The sequence below is a fragment of the Sebastes fasciatus genome, chromosome 5, assembly GCF_043250625.1.
Source record: "Sebastes fasciatus isolate fSebFas1 chromosome 5, fSebFas1.pri, whole genome shotgun sequence".
NCBI lineage: Eukaryota > Metazoa > Chordata > Actinopteri > Perciformes > Sebastidae > Sebastes > Sebastes fasciatus.
In genome coordinates, this window is record NC_133799.1 from 38,736,078 (window position 1) to 38,755,359 (window position 19,282).

The following is a 19,282-nucleotide window of genomic DNA, read 5'->3' on the forward strand; positions in this document are numbered from 1 at the left end:
GTGATTCCAATTCGTCTAAAGAGCGGTCGGGGACTCGCAGCATGAGGCGGGAGGAAATGAATCGGAGCTGTGTAAGCACGGAGCACTCGCCGCCACTGAAGGGCTTTTAAATGACTCTTGAAGAGAGTGAAGGAGCCCTGGGTTCTACTTGTTGGGAATAAATCTCTTTCATCTGCAGGTACGCTACTCGGGAGGTCACCGAGAGGTTTCAGGGGAGCACGAGGAGAAGACAGAGAGCTCATTATCTGGGCAATCCGATGGAGCAGGAGCCAAAGGGCTGGTGTTAACCAGCGACAGGGGGGTGAAGCTGGAGCACACCAGCAGGGCAGGTTTGGCCTAAATTAGAAAGAGAGGCGATTATAATATTTTCTCATGTAAGTCAACAAAATACTGCAAAAAGACTAAACAAGGACACAGAGACGTGGTGCTATTGCAAAGCTTTTATTGAAGAAAGAAAAAAACAGTTGACTACATGCCCCTTCAAAAGATCAAAAACAGATGCAATGCTTTACTTTAACAGAGGGTCAAAGCTCTTTAAGGCGAGTTTCACACTCATTTGAGACTCCACTGCTGCCGCTGTAAGCACGGCGGCTGATGGAAACATCTACTGTATGGATACAGAGATGGCCCAAACAAAGGGATCCTCTTTATTTACTTTGGTAAAGACAAGTAAACATCTTGCGAGGCGCGGCAATACTTGCGATTCAATACTGCTCGGCCAAAGGCACTTTACAAACATGGGTAGAACAAAGACAGTAGACAACACAAACACACTGAACAAATAAAAAAATCATTACGGCCTTTTCTTTATACTCGTAGCATCAGGCTTCTTGTCAGATACACTCCCACAAAAGATGTGTGATGTGTCCACAGACTGTCCATACAAATACTGTAAACAGGAGTTTAATTCAACTTTTATGGCACGCTGAGGTTTAAATCTGTGAATGCTAGGGTACGCTTTGTGAAAAACATGTGTTAATAAGCCAATAATGAAATATTATGATACATATAAACCAAATCATATAAAACAAACGATTAAGACTGTTATCAGGCCATTAAATAGGCGTTATTGGTTATCAGCCCCATAGATGTGGGTCAGTATGGCCCTACCACACCCAATACTAGGTTTTATCATTATTCACATGGTAGATCACGGAAAGAAGGTATAAAAGAACACGACAGCGACCTCTAGCGGCCGTAGTAATTATGCCAAAAACAGGAGCAGAAGCAGAAGTCAGGCGCTGTAGTATAGACAGATTGAAACTCCATATAAGTTGGAGGTCACAGGGTTCTCACCCAGGAGGCCAGAATTCGCATCCCATGTGAAACCAACAACATGTATTTGTCTTTGTGTTCACCATCCTTGAGTTTGACTTTAAGTTATTTTAAGCCAAAACACGAGCTAAACTTAACTAAGTGGTTTTGTTGCCGAAACCTAAGAAAGCTGTTTTGTTTGTGCTAAAAACATAACATTTCATTCAGTTTTACATATTAAAACTTGTTGCTTTTGTTTCCCTTTCACTTTTAAAACATAGTTATTTAAGCCAAAACACAATCTTTTCCCCTAAACTTCAGTTTTTATTCCCTAAACCAAAAGAAGTTGTAGTTTAGTTAACTAAATCAAAAGAAGTTGTATTGTTTGTGTAAAAAACGTAACGTTTCATTTCGTAACAGTTTTACAACGTGTTGCATTTCAGTTTCACTTTCACAATGTAGTAGGCCCCTCCTGACCCACATCTAGGGTGCTTATAGCAACTGATGACGCCTATTTAATGGCCTGATAACAGTCAAAACCAGAAAAAGACCTTAGACATAGGGTATTAGTATACTATTTTTACTGTTTACGCAGCAGTTTGCAGCCTATATATTAAATAATCTGCTTAAAACAACATTAATTAATATTATAGCCTCTTAGGGGCAGCGCAACAAGACACATGCTCCGTTATGTTCACCAGCTAGCTGCTAACTTCACCCGTCTGCCGTTTGATGACAATCCTCTGTGGGTTCGTCACTATAAGTGCCCCCATTTACATTACACATTGTCATAAAAATATTGGTTTGTGCAGCTTTAAATGACTTCACATTGCTAAACTCTAACAGCAGCTCTCTGTGTGAATATGTACTTCAAACAACAATCCTAAATGATGGCTGTATTATACGTTACATCAAATAAATTAATGGGTGATTGTTAACTGGTACATTATACAGAAGTTGTGGAAAGAAACTACATTTTTATATGATGATGTTTGTAGCTCACAATTACTGTGTGCTTCCTCACACTGTCACCAATTAAGTTAAACACCAGAATGATTCAACTGTGCAGTGTTCATGCCTGAAAGCACAGCAAATGCTCCTACTCCATATTGCTGCAGTATTGCAATGACATGTTTTCCTGTAGAGTGAGATCCAGAGGCGGATCTGAATAACGGATACCATTTTGGCTTCAGAAAGAAAAACAAAGCACAAAGGTCCACTTACTGCCTAAGCTATGTAGGCTCAGATTGTTTTTAGACACAATTGGCTACGAAAAGCACCTGAACTAGAATTTGAAATGAGCATCACTGCACTACTGTTGTTCAGATACTGGTTTTAAATTCATCGGCTGTAGTTCTTTTAGTAGACACTTTGAAATCTTTATTCGTGTTTTCATCCCCTTTAACACTGCTGTCTAATTGCTAACCAGCCAGCAGGTCAGACGGCCCTGTATCGACTTTTCAGATAGCTAACATGAGATGCTAACTTAGCCGGATCCCCGGCAACATCTCTGAGAGCTGAAACCTAGCAACACATGTGACATAACGGTATATAGACTGTGTATTCTTTGTCTTTGGTGCCTAACAACCAGTAATCAGACGGCTCACTGAGTCAACTGTCAAACGGCCAACGTGATGGATCAAAGTGTGGACCTAATGAAGCTGCTGTGATAAACTGTAAGTAGTAGAGATCAAATAAATGTCTTCTGTAACTAGGGAACCTTGGATGTTTTTTCTCCTACAGTTTGATCTATTTATAGACGTCTATTTTTAATAACTGATAATATAAAATAAATGATGCTGGAGATGACTGGAAATTGTGTTCCCAACTTAAGTTTTGTGACACTGTGACACATTTTTAACATGCCTTTCAGACACAATATAGTTTTAGTTTAATATAGTTTTTGACCGGTGAACTGCGCTCCAAATATTGATGGAAAACGTCCTGAGGATATGGAGTTTAGGAGGCCTAACCTTCTGGAGGACCAGCAGCGCAGAGCTTTCACTGTGTTTTAGGGACTTTTAAATACTCCTTTAGATTTTAAATGGTCAACATTTTTCTCTACTTTTATGTAGAAAATATGTCCTACAGTAGAATAGGCCTGATGAATTCACTGTTAATGTATTATAGGCTTATTAGCACAGTTATTTACAATGCGTTACCCCGGTTAAAACATGTACCCAAACTCAGTGATTACAGTTGATACAGTCTATTTGATGGTATAATCACTTTCCTGTATTCAAATGGCAGCAAACAGCCTTCTCAATGTGTGAGGAAAACACTAAAGAGAGTTCTCTGAAAATTAGAATTAATTGCTTTGTTCATAATATTTCCATCCACATGCATGCAGAAGACATCTGTGATCGGGGCTGTAAACCGATCAAACTAATAAATAGGAAGACCAGTACTTATTAACTACATTGTCTTTGTTGTTTAAAGGTACCCTGTGGAGATTTCTTGTAAACAAATTAAACACCAAAATGCAAACGTCTTGAATCAAATTGCCTTTCTCAATAAACATTTGCAAAGCTGATTGTTTGTATACTATACATTTTGCAATGTTTACATCCATATTTGCTAGCTTGTGGTCTGCTTCTTCGCTGCTTTTGCAGGCACATCGCCCGCTGCTTTGCACTTTACTGGCACCAAATGTCAATCAGTGGAATAGCATGAAAGCATCTGCAAAAGAATGTGTATCACGTCACCTACATGTGCTGTGACACCTACAGCCATGGACAGATAAGCACACAATGGGCGCTTGGAAACAGACATTTAAAGACCCCAACCCAGCCCTACTGACTGAAAGAGGCACAACATGTTGAGGCACAACAAGATTGGTTTTAAAGAGTAGTCTTTGTAGTCGTTTTGTGTCTTTGTAGTTGTTTTGCATTTTGATATGGTTGTTTTGCGTCTTTCTGTACTTGTTTTGTGTGTTTTTGTAGTCGTTTTGCATCTTTCTGTACTTGTTTTGTGTGTTTTGTGTAGTCGTTTTGCATCTCTGTAGTTGTTATGAGTACCTTTGTAGTCATTTTGCAACTCGTTGTGGTTGTTCTGTGTCTTTGTAGTTGTTTTGCGTCTGTGTAGACAGTCTGCATCTTTTTGTAGTCATTTTTGCATATCTTTGTTGTCGTTTTGCATCTCTTTGTGGACATTTGGCATGTCTTTGTAGTCGCTTTGCTTCTCTCTGTATGAAGTGTTACTTGCAGTCACTTCCTACAGAGGTTTTGAGACTAACAAGCCAGTTGGGTACCTATCACCTTCTTACTCGGACAGAGGGGGGCAATCAGATTCCAGGGGAGGCCTTGCCCCCTGCAAGATTCAAACAAAATGAGGACACAATCCTAAAAACATGGCTCCACAGTGCTACTAGTGTTCAAAAACTCCACAGGATACCTTTAACTCACCATCAGCGTATTGCTCTAGAAATAATAATGAAGTAACTATCAAATCAAACAGTCGAACCACTGGTCACTGACTGTGATTCTTGGATGGAACAAATAATAAAATCATCAAGTCATTTTTGGGAAACTCTCATGGTCCCTTCTTTGCCCATCAACGTTAAACAAACACTAAATATAAAAGACAATTGTCAATGGTACAATCAATACTGACATACAGCACAGTGACACAGAGTCACACAGTACCAACAGCATAGTTTTGATTAAAGGATTACTATAAGGACACTTATGCTTGAATCTGTACAGGTAAAATATTTCCTTATCCATAAAATTTCTCATAAAGTGTCGATGCAATTAACATACAAAAATTGCATAGCCATCTCTAATCTGTTATCTCTACCAGACTGCTTACAGTACAATTACTAACCTAATCTATGTTGCTGTAAATGAGAGAAAGAGTTACATATTTATCTGCTCAAAAACGATATAATTAAACTCAAATATTAGGCCGTATCTATATGAATGGAGTGCCATGATTGTGCTGTTCAGGCCAACAGAAAATCATCTATTGTAGGCTATACATAAAAGCAAATTTGATTGGAAAGTACAAAGAAAATATTCAGTTAAAAAGGGAATTGCATTCAATTGAGGGTTTTGTCTTTGACACTGAGAACCGCTATTTGTGATTCCTGTGGTCCCGATCAATATAACGTAAATAACGTCTAATATAGTTGCATACAAAATATGTACACAGTAAATATGGCCGTTCAATTCTTTGGTGTTCAGTTATTCAGAACTCTTTTGTAATAATGAGCCTTAGTGTGTATTGTTATCCCTATTGGTGTACCGTCTGTGGATCTGCATTGTAACAAACACTAGAATAAAAAGAACATCCTCACCAACACACTGTGTGCACATGGTTTTTCTAAATACTGATGCAGTCATACACACATCCATCCATCTACATTCTGACTCCATTTTAGATCCAAAGAACCGGTCAGCAAGAAAAATTTGGGCTTGCATGTGTACATGCGCACCCTGGCTAGAACATGCCAGTTGGCGATGATTATGATATGAGATAATAACACTGAGTGATGATGTATATGGTAACCTTTAACTGATGGATTTGGAATGATTTTAAGCAATAGTTTAACATTTTGGGAAATATGCTTATTTCCTTTATTGTAGAGAGTTAGATTAGAAGATTGAAATCTGTACGGTCAATATATGGCTACATCCATAGAAATAGAATACAGGAGTGGAACGGAAATTCCCATTCAAATCAATGTAGCAGGATGGTCAGAGCAGCGGCCATTTTTGTGTGTGCCAATGCCATAGCGACCGTGGCGATTCAAAGCGAGCTAACTTCCGCATAAACTAAACAAACTTGCGGCGAGTGGCGTACTCACTGAGGTGACGTTTTTCAGTAATGACGACTAAACAAGCAGTGGAGTAGGAATGTTACGAGGCACATAGAACATGTAAATGAGTCACATTGAACAACTTAATGCTTCATCCACACACTCTTGTCACAGTGGAGGAAAGCACAATGATATCGCCAAATGAGTGACAACTTTGTTCAGCTGGTTTTCTGTAAGCAGCGTGGCATTGAAGCATGCTGGAATTAGAAAGATAGCTAGCTAGCTGGCGGACAGCCGGCTGGTTAGCTCTTGGGCTTGTTCCGTCAGGCTTTGGTGCTGCACCGATTAGGGAAAATGAGCCGAACAGCGGGCTGGTGGCCAGCGGCAGTGCTGGGTCATAACGGTCCCTCAGCCTGGGGACAAGTTATCCAGCTAACTAGCCAGCCAAGAGTCCGTTCTCTTTCGGGCGAGCTACGAGCACACTTTATGGCCCCACTGACGTGGGTTCTGTTGTCACTATAACAACTAACAACAATCGCCATTTTCGTTTGTGCTAGTCAAATTACCACAGCAAACAGTTCAATGACCCTTCTACTCCTATTTGATTTACATGGCTACATCCTTAGCCTAGCTTAGCATAAAGACTGGGGACGGGGAAAACAGCTAGCCTGGCTCTGTCGGAGGTAACAAACAGCGCCTACCAGCACCTCTAAAGCTCACTAAGTAACATGTTACATCTTACTTTGTTTTTTAAATCTGTACAAAAATAGAAGTTGAAAAGAGACAAGTTGCTGCTTTACTTTACCATTTCTTCACCAGAAGCCGCCAACAACCTCTTTGACACCGCAAATGGCATCCACCCTGTTAATTAGTGATCTTTGGACCGAGCAATGCTAGTTGTTTCTAGTTTTGATCCTAAGCTAAGCTATCCACCTGCTGAGTGTAGCTCTATATTTAGCCTACTGACATAATAATAATATAAGAAACTTTATTTATATGGCACTTTTCTTAACAAGGTCCAAAGTGCTATATTATATGAAAGTGGCATTAGTCTTCTAATATAACTCTCAGTGTACGAGCGGATTTCCCAAAATGTTGAACTTTTCCTTTAACAACAGTTAAAAACACACAGCCTCTTCTGCTGTGATTGTACCGAGTCAATAGATACACGTATGCAGGTGAACATGTGATGCTTGTTACTGAAGTGAATATATATATTGAGGGATATACTGTGTATATATATGCTGAGGAATGCACGCTTCTGTGGATCGCTATGTTTGCGAGGGAGAGAGAGAGAAAGAGAAAGCAAGCATTGGGTTATCACAGTGGAGGTGACCAGGCGGCGGGCTGTTCAGAGGTCAGTGGTGGCCTTGGCGGTGAGGTCCTGGATGCGGCTGGTGTTACAGTTTTTGCAGAGAACGTGTCCGTCCAGAGGGTAGCAGCCCTGGTTATCCCCCTCTGAGAGCAGAGAGCCACAGTCCTGCAGGACACAGATACTCCGTTAGTCCACAAACACAAACAGAGTGATTAGCTACGCTCACCGATCAGACTAACTCATACGCTCACTGTGCTAGCACCCTAAACCAGACATTTACTGCCGTTTAAAGACTCAGCCAGCGTCCAGTTCCAGGAGGCTCTCTGCAGAAAAGCCTGAGAGGCTGAAGCCAGTCTTTTGGTTTTCTAGCAGCTGTGAGTCTGGAGGGGCAACAACTGGTTATTACTGGGGACATCCCTTTCTCTTAACACCTGAAGGCTTGCACTGTGTTTTTCGTAGTCTTAGCAACTCTAAAAGAGCTCTTCTCTCTAGCTGATAATTCGCATCAGTTTCAGTTACATTTTCATTCAGTTCATATCAAAGATGTAAGCTTCAGTTTTGAATCAGGACCTTCTTTACTTGGATCAAGCAGCTTGTGAAAAATAAGGTGTGCCAAATTTAGAGTGAGCTGTTATTTCAATGTGCCAGATACTTATTTAATCAGCATTTAAGTAAATAGAAGTATTGGATCTGACTTCATTACAATAAACATAAACATCAGCATTGTCATAGTGAGCATGTTAGCATAATGATGTTAGCATTTACATATACAGTACATACATATATGTATGTATCAGTGGAGGCTGGTCCATAGAGGCGGAGGAGGTTGCTCCTCCTCTATTTTTTGAGAGGCAAGAGGGAGATCAAAATATGAAAAAAAGAGTAATTGGGTGAATTAAACCATTACCAAATCTCAGTATCATTTATGAAATATGTTTTCTTTCTTCTTTGGAAAAAATCCATTACTCAAATCCTGATTAAAATGCCTCAACAGCGACACCTGCAGGGCAGAGGGGAAAGGGCAGCCTGTGTTCTTACCTATTAACAACCAGCAGAACACAAGATGGACAGCGCATCGGTCCAATGATGATGTCCAAATATCATCCTCAGTGTCTACCACTGTATTGTGCTGAACTGGCAGTAAAGTATCATATAGCTGCATATTAGGAAATGACTTATAACGTGCCAATTGTGAACTACTTTTAAACACATAAGAAAACAAATCCTTTTTATTGAGCTGTAGCTAGCTACTAGTGTTGGCTAATTACTAACACTATACTAGTCAAGTCAAGTCAGTTCATCTTTTATTTTTTAACTAGTGTTAGTGATTTATCGGTCAGCCCTACAACTAGTGTTAGCTAACGCAACAGTTAGCTTGTTGTAGCAGCCCTGAAGGACCCGTACAGCAGTCCTTCGCCTATACGGGGATCCAGTACTGGAGCGCAGCAGCACGTCGGACCGCTGCACGTCAGACCGCTGCACGCCACCGTAGTCCCGCTGTGGGTCAGCCCGGACATCTGAGCGAGGGCTGGGGCTGCCTGGGGCCGCGGCAGGAGTCGGACCCCGCTAGGGAGTGGATGGAGAGAGATCCGCTCGGGGCTCGCCGCTCGCCGTCAGCTGTCCGGGCTGGACCCGCAGCAGAGCTACGGAGACTTCTAGTGACACATTACACACACTCCTGAGGCTGCAGTAATTGTTTTTAAGAAATCTGAAATCTTGTAAGCCATTGTTTTACTATTTAATTTTTCGTTTTACATAAGAAAGTAGACATAAGTAACCAAGGCAAGTAGTGTAGTAATAATAATAATTCTAATAATAATGATCATTTTATAGCACTTGTCAAAATTAAGTGCAAAATTCTTTACAGATTAAAAGGTTCACAAAATAAAAATAAAATCGGAATCTATGTGTCTATATGACTTAAAAAAAAGAGGAACATGAGAGCACATATCAAGCAGCACTGAGCCCATATACATGAAATGGAGGTGCAAGTGCAAAATAAGAGAAATAACTTAATGAAATGACATGACACCATGGGTTGGTTTTCCTCCTGTCCTCCCCAATTTCTTGAGTCACCAGCCGCTACTGGTATGTATGCAGAGTGCCATTTGTTAAAAAATCAGAGGGGGGCTGTTTCGGAAACGTTTTTTTTCATGAAAATAACACAGTAGGCCTATAAAGACAATGAAGTCTGTTTCTTGCAGCTGTTAAAGTAACATTTATATTTATATAAATATTTATATATATATTTATTGTGAACTCTAATAAAATAATTTCGGAACTTGAACTTAACCACTGTATTAGCAGGAATATTTTAATCCATTTATTTTATTTAATTCATCAAGCAGCAAGATATCTTTAGAATTAAATTCAGTACCGTGGAAAGCGCCACTTGGCCTGGCGTGCCATAACATTTATTTATAAACTTCAATATTTAATAGACAGTTATTTCTCTGTTGTTACAATGCTAATGGTCATTGTATTTTACATCGTTGGAAAGCCTGTTTATTTACCTTCACAATGATGTCCAACTTGTAAAGATCATGCGTTTGTGGGATGAGCAGCACAGCTGATTATGTGGGTAGCGCCCAAGAAAAATTTGTCAAAATGCTCCGTCAATGGTAAACAGTGTATTCTCCTGTTGGTGTTGACTCTTGTTTTGAGTTGTTTGGTGGATTAGATGATTGAACTCTCTATCAGCAACAAGGAACAAACAAGACATATTGATTCATTTAATACACCGTCAGGAGCCTCAGTAGCGGTGGAAGATCCATACGCAGCCACAACAGCCTGGCACCTCCTCCTCATGCTGGTCACCAACCTGGTCACACGTTGCTGTGGGATGGCGTTCCATTCCTCAACCAGGATTGGTTGCAGGTCAGCCAGCGTGGTTGTGTTGGTCACTCTAACACATACAGCACGCCCAAGCTGATCCCACAAGTGTTGAATTGGGTTGAGGTGTGGACTCTTGGCAGGCCGTTCCATTCTCTCTACTCCCACATTGTGGAGGTAGTCTGTGATAACCCTGGCTCCTGACGGTGTATTAAATGAATAAAGTGTAAAATATATGTCTTGTTTGTTCCTTGTTACTGATAGAGTTCAATCATCCAATCCACCAAACAACTCAAAACAAGAGTCAATACCAACAGGAGAATACACTGTTTACCATTGACAGAGCATTTTGGCAAATGTTTCTTGGGCGCTACCCACATACACACACCAACACACACACACACACACACACACACACACACACACACACACACACACACACACACACACACACACATATATGTATATGTGATGACCTCTCTATGTATTCTCTATATTATTTTCTAGAAGCTTTTTCTCTACTTTTGCCCTTTTTGTAGAGGCATACTTTGTCCCCCAAAAGTAACAGTGTTATCTAGCTCTGCTCTGATTGGCTCAGTCTGGGAGTAGATTGACTCTCAATTATCAATAATAAGATCACAAATACTACCTGAGTGATGATAGTAATTATCTCTGCCCTTCTCTGCCATGTTTACTTGATAATGCCTGAAGAAGATCTCTTAAATGGAAATGTTTCTCTATTAGAGCAGCGTGTGTGGATCTTTAGTCTGACTCCATCCTTCAGTCGGTTTTTTGATCTAGTGCTGGTAAAAAAGTGTGTGCTCTACCCTCTTCTTACAGGGTTAGAACCACACACACCATGTGGACAATTTCACACATACGCACGCACGCACGCACGCACGCACGCACTCTGAGAATTACAACTCCATCTACTCATGTCTCCCTGGTGACAAAATTCTTCTCTTGTTGAGCCCCTTCAGCTGAACTAATCTGCTTTGCTTTCCTTTGACCTTTATGTCTGCCAAACGCTCTGTGTACACTCACACTGGCACGGCTCTTTGACAATGTGACACGTTACTTCTCTTTTAGCCGGGCACGTAGTGTCTCAGCGCCGCTTATCAGCCAGCGAGCAGCGGCTGACAGATTGGTTACTATGTAAGTCCATGAACTTTGCAGAGGAGAGATGGAAAGCTATTTGGAGGCAGGTAAGAGAGGAATGATTCAGTCCCGCTGAAAAGGTGACTCGGGGGACGGGCACGCACGATATGCCTCCATACTATAATGACTCACATACCAGAGGAGGTAAACACACATAGAGAACATACCTCACAGCGGTAACACTGCACGTGGAAGTCGCGGTCCAGGGCCACAATACGGACGGTCTCCTCCTGGCCCGGTGCTGGCATTATAGGCTCGGAACACACACAGCAGCGTGGAGCGAACTTCCTGTGAAACAGAACCCAGAATAAATTAGCTCAGAACAAATGTTGTGACATAATAACAAGTTCAGTGATCTATCCTCATTCACTATTTTGCATAGTTATGCTTTTTGAGGCTGTATATACACAAGTAGGGATAGAACTAACAATGATATTCATTATCAGTTAATATACTTCTTTCTTTCTTGATTAAGGGGACAGTGTGTAGGATTTGGCGTCATCTAGTGGTGTTGTTGTAGATTGCAACCAACTGAATACCCCTGCGCTCACTCCTCTCTTTCCAAGACTGCGGTAACGTGAGCTGTCAAGTGTTAAACCGTTGTAACGCCGTTCGCCTCGCTCAGAGGTCATCTGTACCATAATAAGCGTGTCGGAGAACTATTGTGGCCTTCAGGTAACGCAAAAATCAGGGCTGTCAAAGTCACCGCGATAATAACGCTTTAACGCAAAAATTGTTTTGACGGCACTAATACTTTAACGCATTAAAGCGACTTGCAATTTCTAGGTTGGAGCAGGCTCAGTTTTAACGCTAGAGTGAAGATACTGGTATCATATGAAACTATAGAGAACATAAGGAATCCACTTGTACCAACCATGTCATGCTAGCTTGTAAACTGCGTTAAATAACGCAACCAAGTTGCACTAAATTTTGGCGAGGAAAAACTGGTATGGCCATTTTGAAAGGGGTCCCTTGACCTCTGACCTCCAGATCAGTGAATGTAAATGGGTATGGGTACCCACGAGTCTCCCCTTTACAGACATGCCCACTTTATGATAATCACATGCAGTTTGGGGCAAGTCATAGTCAAGTCAGCACACTGACACACTGACAGCTGTTGTTGCCTGTTGGGCTGCAGTTTGCCATTTTATGATGTGAGCATATTGTTTTATGCTAAATGCAGTACCTGTGAGGGTTTCTGGACAATATCTGTCAGTGTTTTGTGTTGTTAATTGATTTGCATAAAGCAGCAAATTTCCTCACTCCCATGTTGAAAGGAGTATTAAACACTTGACAAATCTCCCTTTAAGGTACATTGCGAACAAATAAAAAAATGTGCGATTAATTTGCGATGAATTGCGATTAACTATGAACAATCATGGAATTAATCGCAATTAAATATTTTAATCGTTTGACATCCCTAATAAAAACATGAAAGACTCCCTTCAGAGCCAGTGTTTGGTTTGCCCGTTCTGGGCTACCGTAGAAACATGGCGGAGCAACATGGCGGACTCCTTGAGGAGGATCCGCTCCCTATGTAGATATGAAGGGCTCATTCTAAGATAACGAAAACACAATTCTTAGTTTCAGATGATTATACACTAATGAAAACATAATTATGAATATTATATTCCATCCTCCAAAATGCTACACACTGTTCCTTTAAATGGTAATTGTTTTGGTTCATAAAATGGTAAAATATTCCCACCAAGCTGACGTGTTCAAATCGATTGACTTGTCTGGCCAACATTGCAAAACTCAAAAATATTTAATAAAAATAAATAAATAAATAAAAAAGTAGGAAAAAACATCAAATCCTTATGATGAAGGAGCTGGAATATGAGAAAGTGTGTCATCATTTTTGCTTGATAAATGACTAAAATAATGAATCAACTATCAAAATAGTTTCCAAATCATTTTCTGTCAGTTCACTAGTCCAGCATTCCCTAACCTGTTTGAACCCTTAGATCTACTTGCTATCCATCATCATATGAACCAACAGTTCAACCATCCGTCTAAAAAGGTGAAATCATCCAGTAATTAACAAGAAAAAAACATCAAAATAGAATTACAGCTTAGTCGGACAAATAGTTATTGGAATAATTAATAAAAATTAAATTCTGCTTTGCTCTCCTGTTAATCACCTAATGACCCCTCAGATTTATCTTGTGACCCCTTGTGGGGGCCCCAACACCAAGTTCGGAAAGCACTGGACTAATTGATCCATTGACAAATTGTTTGAAATCTTCACACTATAAATAAAATTATAGCCTTATAAAAAACAATACTGCTTTCACATTATCCTCACCTTCATTTCTCCAGCTTTGTTGTCCTTGTCCCTAGCTGTTATTTCTATTGCTGTGTAAGTACACTTAGAGAGATGCATAAATCCAGAGTCAAATTCCTTGTATGTATGGACTTGGCGAATAAAAACTGATTCTGAAACAATTATTCAAACAAAGGAAAAGGCACAGCTTGTGAAATATTTTGTATAAACAGAGTATTTGAGGGAAAGCTAAACATAGTAGGACATTAATATAAATACCAGAACTGACTTTCACAGTAACATGCCTTCAGCGAGAAGGCATTTATCTAACAGTAAAGTCAATGAGGATCTGAAAAGCATGCTGAGATTTCAGGTCCTGTCAGGTGACTGGAGGCCGGTGGACACTTCTATTTCTGTCACTGACTGAATGCCTGGGAATCAGGAAGTGAAGGGGGTGTGTGGCTTTGGGGAAGCACGGCCATACAGTATTAGCCAGAGAAAAAGCTCAGGCCCGGGCGTGACTATTCCTCGACACAAATGGCTGCGCTGTTCAGGTCACACTTGTCATGTGGAATTAAACAACGGCCCAGTGCAGCGACTCCACAGAGCAAAAGCTGTGCACTTGCACCGAGAGCTAACTGTTTACTTCTGTTTCCCTTCTGGTCACTGAATAAGGGAACATTTCTGGTAAGGTGGCGGTTATGCAATCGCTGGAGTGTGACACAATGACAGGAATTTACTATTAAATTCATGTGTGCAGCTGCATCTCATAAGGTCATTGGGCTTGTGACATTGCCCACAAGATTTCCCGAAAAGGAAGAACTAAGATCTCAGATTTAGGTTTAAATACACTGTAGCTGAATTTGTCAGGTCAGTAAAGGATATTAAAGCAGCATTAGTTGAGTTTGAACCACTTGGGGGCAGTGGGACAAGCTGTAAACACAACACTGACATAGAACCTGGCTCAAGTGTTAGCAAACCTATTTACACATCCAGCAGACATGGAACAACATTAGCATTCAGTTATGTTTCTAGCCTCCTGTAAGTCAAACATTCACCCCCTTTTTAACTCTGGCTTGGTGTCAACCAGCTCCTGACAAAAGTGTGAGTGTTTTACACTCTTCACCAGCTAGCTGCTAGCTTTGTTTGTCTGACATTTTTGTGCTGCGCAGGAAGCGTACAGTGGGTTTGATCCCCGAAAACAGCTGCCTACTGGAAACGAGGTTGATGAGAGCCTATAGAGTGAACCAAAACAGTTAAGCTGCGGGCCATACGACCAAACCAACGAGCTGAGAGATGCTCAAATATTCTGTAGAGTTGAGGGGAACAGCTGAATCAAGTGATAATTATCTGTGAGTTACTACGAATGACGGCTTTCACATTAAACTTAGTCATCTGAGTCATTGTTAATATGAATTAAATACATTAATTAAAATGTATTTGTTTTAATTTAAAATTTAAATAATTATTAATATTTGCAGCTTTAAATGAATGTTGGACATATGGTATGCTAGTTTCCCGTCATAATGGTAGTTAGATGAGAGGATTGTGTTTAGCTTAGCTTAGCAAAAATACTAGAATTAGGGTAAAACTGTTAGCCAGGATAAACAATATCAAGGCATTTCTTGGATTGGATCAAACAGCAAGTAGCTTGCTAGCTAACAACTTATGATATATAGGCTACAGTAAATAATACAATACTAAAGCTATTTTAAAGGTAGAGTTGGTGGTGTTCTTGGGGGAGTGGCTTTGGAGGCAGGTCTTGGCGACTTTCTCGCTAGTGAGCTAGCAAGCTAGTGCTGCTAGCTACTTTCATTGGAAAAGAGTTGTCAACCCAGACACCTGGCTGGTTTTTAGGTTGGCTCCTTATTCAAATCTAGTGTACTCTTGCTAGTGTCTCAGCATTACCAACTCTACCTTTAAGGCTTTGAAAATGGAAAAGGAAACTGGACATATATCACTCCTGGTTAATGTCATCAAATATTCACTCTCTTTTAGCTCTGTTTTTGGTCTCCACCAAAACCTGAGGGAAATATCTGGCTCTTTAGCTGCTAAATGCTCCACTAGCTACTTGCTATCTTTGCCTGTCTACAATTTGATGCTGGGCATGTAGCATACAGTACAGAGTTTTTTTTCGCTGAAAACTGCTGCCTGCCGCATCTGGAAAGGAGAATGAAACAGTAAAGTTGTATAATATAAAACCAAAACAATAAGCTGAATAACATTATTAAAGATGCAGTGTGTAGGATTTGGCTGCATCTAGCGGTGAGGTTGTAGATTGCAACCAACTGAAACTACTCCTGTGTGCCAAGCGTGTAGGAGAACTATTTCATCTGATCTAATCAGCTTGAACACATCTTGGAAATCATCAACAGTCATAAAAACAGTTTTCTACAACATTTTGGAATATTAAGCACCTATTTGGCAGCCATTTTGGAAAATGGCATATATAAACCTACATCTGTGCCAAATTTGTTGCTTTTATCGCAAAATGCACAATTGTTATGCTTAACCGCCCTGCTATATGGTGGCTGATGCAAGAACGCAAATATCCCTATCTAGAGCCAGCATTTGGTTTGTCCGTTCTGGGCTACTGTAGAAACATGGGGGCTGACTTTGTGAAGAGGACCCGCTCCGTATGTAGATATAAACGGCTCAATTTTAAGCTAACAAAAACACGATTCTTATTTTAGGTGATAAGGGTGTTACACACCGGCGTTGTGCGATTCTTTCACACAGAACGTAAATAATATGTGGCGAAAAAGTGAAACAACAACATGGAGGCTCAGTAGTCTGAACCGAGACGGCAAACTTTATTACTCCTTTCAACCTAGACAAAGGCAGCGCAGACAAGATCCACTCGTTCAGTCCTTACCTTTCACAATAAAAGCCCTACACATATAATATTCGCGGAGGAGTATTTCACTTTTTCGTGTCGTTTATTCGCCATGACCCCGCTGTGTAATGGCCTTTATACACAAAAAAACAAACTTATAATAATATAATTATATTCCATTTCTGCTGATAGATCGCCCTGAATGCGACACGCTGGCCCTTTAAGAACTGCAGGGAATGCCAGAGTTTGGTGGTAACTCTGTCACTATGAGCATGCATTACATAAAGTCATTTCATCCACTGATACAAAAATATTTATTTATGACCATTGAAATCCTCAACTACATACTTGTGAAAGTCCTCGATGCAGTGGATGTGGTTGGAAGCGTCCACGGTGAAGGGGATGCCGTCCAGGCTGCGGTGGCACACCACGCAGGTGAAGCAGTGAGGGTGGTAGGCTTTCCCGGTAGCCCGCAGGATGCGCTCCATGATGGGCTTACTGCAGATGGTGCAGGTCTCAAGGGTGTTCTGTAGACACAAACACACAGACACCCACATGATTACATAACCAACCTGATGATGAATATAGTGGATCTGATGATTCATTTCCAAAGGCCCTTTGAGCTCTTGTTTACAACTAGTACTTGTCTGCTAACGGATTTTAACCAGCATGACAAATTTAGAAAAGTTTCTCTGCAATTCCTCCAGTTTTGTGGTTTTTTAGCTTCCTGTTGCCAGCGGTGCATTCCAGGTAGCTCGGCTCCCATTCGTTCCTGTGCAACAAATAAATCCACGCTCAGGACCTTTAGCTCGGCTGTCCTCAAATGCCTCTGAAGCTGAAGGAATCTGATTAGCACTCCTCTCGAAACACAAACACGGTCATTTTTCAGCCGCCCTCACCCACACTTCATCCTCCCATATGCAAGAGTGTGAGCAGTAAACATTTCCACTTTTTGATGACTGCAGGTTTTCTGCAGCCAGGCGACTGGGCAAGCGGCCCGCGGGGGGACGTGGCGGCCGCCCGCCTCTGACTTATCTGTGGCATCTCTCTTCTTAATATCTGCCGGGAGACGCCATTTGTTATTTCAATATTTCATAAATAACGACCGCCTCTCTAAACAGCAATGCAATTACTAGGGGTGGATATATCATGTGAGGGTGATCAATGTGCAGCCTGTGTGAGAGCTGATGGGCCCCGCTGTCGCTGCTTCTCTCTCAGGCATTTCCTGGATCTCAGAGTCTCTCTGCCCCCCCCATCCACATCTTTCTGCGCTTGGCTGGGCTAAAGAGTGCACGGTTCAGCTGTTCCAATTGGCTCCCACTGTAGTAGCAAGCTGCCTCAGTGTTTCCAAACAAAGCTCGGGGTGTGTAGCAACACTGCGCTGCGTCATCGGCTGCCTCCCAGACGCACCGCTGGGCTCTGCCGTTTAAAATGACACTTCTGTGACCGCTCGGCCGAGGTAAACTCCCAGCCGTCCCCTGTCCAGCTGCGGAGCACGTGCAGTGACATTTATAGCCCATACGCTAATGAGCAAAGCAGCTTTTACAGGATGAGGTTCATTGAAGCTATATAAAAATGGCCCTGACATGATTCCGTGTGACTTTTACTCCCAACAAATCATGTGTCATAGGAGGGTGAGAGGGCAATAGATGAGAGCAGTAGGGCAAGCCGTTTTAACATTTAACAGCTAGAAAGGATATTCATTAGAGATATCTGCAACGTCATTTGGACGAAACTGGAGTTTAGGATAGTCAAAATATAATTACGGATATCTTGAATTGGAGTTTTGACTAGGTGAAATGACGTTGCAGATATCTGTAATTATGTCAGCAGCAACGGCAGGTGGGAGGCGGAAGCTATTCAAACATACGATGGCGCTGCACTGCAGCCGTACGGGTTTATAAAGTGTGTCTGGAGACAATAAATCTACAATAGGCTGTAAATTTCTAGCACAACTCTCTAGTGAACAAAGCTCTCGTTGGCCACAGACTCCTGATGATGAGCTCTTTTTCTATTTCATGTCATTTTCGAACTTTCTGATCCACGGCGGTCCTCGACCACTCGTCTCACAGCCTAGAGACCGATGTTCTGTGTCCAGCTCGGAGGACTAAAGGCTGGTTGTGATTAAAATGAGCTTGTAGCTCGTTGTCTACCTCACTACGGTTAGAAAGAGCCCTCGATTGTGTTTTAACTATGTTTCGCTTATGAGTTATTGATCCGGGAAGTATGTTGATATCTTTCCAACTTTACCGAACTATCCAAGTTAGTGAAAGCTTCTGCTGTTCAGATGCTTTGTTGGGCCGATATCCAATGAGAAGCCTTGCATGAGCAACGTCATTCACAACTCTTCTAACTAGTCATAATGATGTTTGAGATATCTGGAACTGTTATTTACGATAGTCAAAACTGAATTACAGATATCTCTGACTGTCGTTTGACTAGTCAGAATGACGTTAGAGATATCTGGAATAAGAATTCTGAATTGTGGATATCTCTAATGTTAGATAGTCAAGCTTAGCTATTAAATGTTAAAACGGCTTGCCAAAGGAGCAGCCGATCGAGGCTGTGAAAAGGTGCTTTGAAAAATGGCCATTTCTTCAAAGCACTCCTGGAGAGGCATTATTTCATGAAAAGCAATGTGTGCCGACAAGCTCCACACTCTTATTTGTCTTTTTTCCCCTCCCTCCAAGACGGTAATAGAAATAAACATTATTCCCAGGGCAACATTTGTGTATAAACAATGTCCATATTGCAATCCTGCTCGATCCTGGAAGTGGAATGAAGCCTTTAATGAGCTCGCTGCACCGAGCCCTTGAGGTTTGCCTCACGCACGCACTCACAGGCAGGGAGAGGTAGAGAGAG

The 19,282-nt window shown here is 41.3% G+C and overlaps 1 protein-coding gene across 7 annotated transcripts in view; it reads right to left on the reverse strand.

The window, feature by feature from the left end:
* Window positions 1–425: 425 nt before the first annotated feature.
* The window catches only part of lpp (LIM domain containing preferred translocation partner in lipoma), a 231,385-nt gene continuing 212,528 nt past the window's right edge, over window positions 426–19,282 (reverse strand). For all 7 annotated transcript variants that reach the window (XM_074636656.1, XM_074636655.1, XM_074636659.1 and 4 more), the window contains 3 exons: window positions 16,769–16,947; window positions 11,486–11,606; window positions 426–7,493 (listed from right to left, as the gene is read on the reverse strand). In XM_074636656.1, coding sequence (XP_074492757.1) covers window positions 7,365–7,493; window positions 11,486–11,606; window positions 16,769–16,947 — 429 coding nt within the window. In that variant the 3' untranslated portion in view covers window positions 426–7,364. The remainder of the gene's footprint in view (window positions 7,494–11,485; window positions 11,607–16,768; window positions 16,948–19,282) is intronic.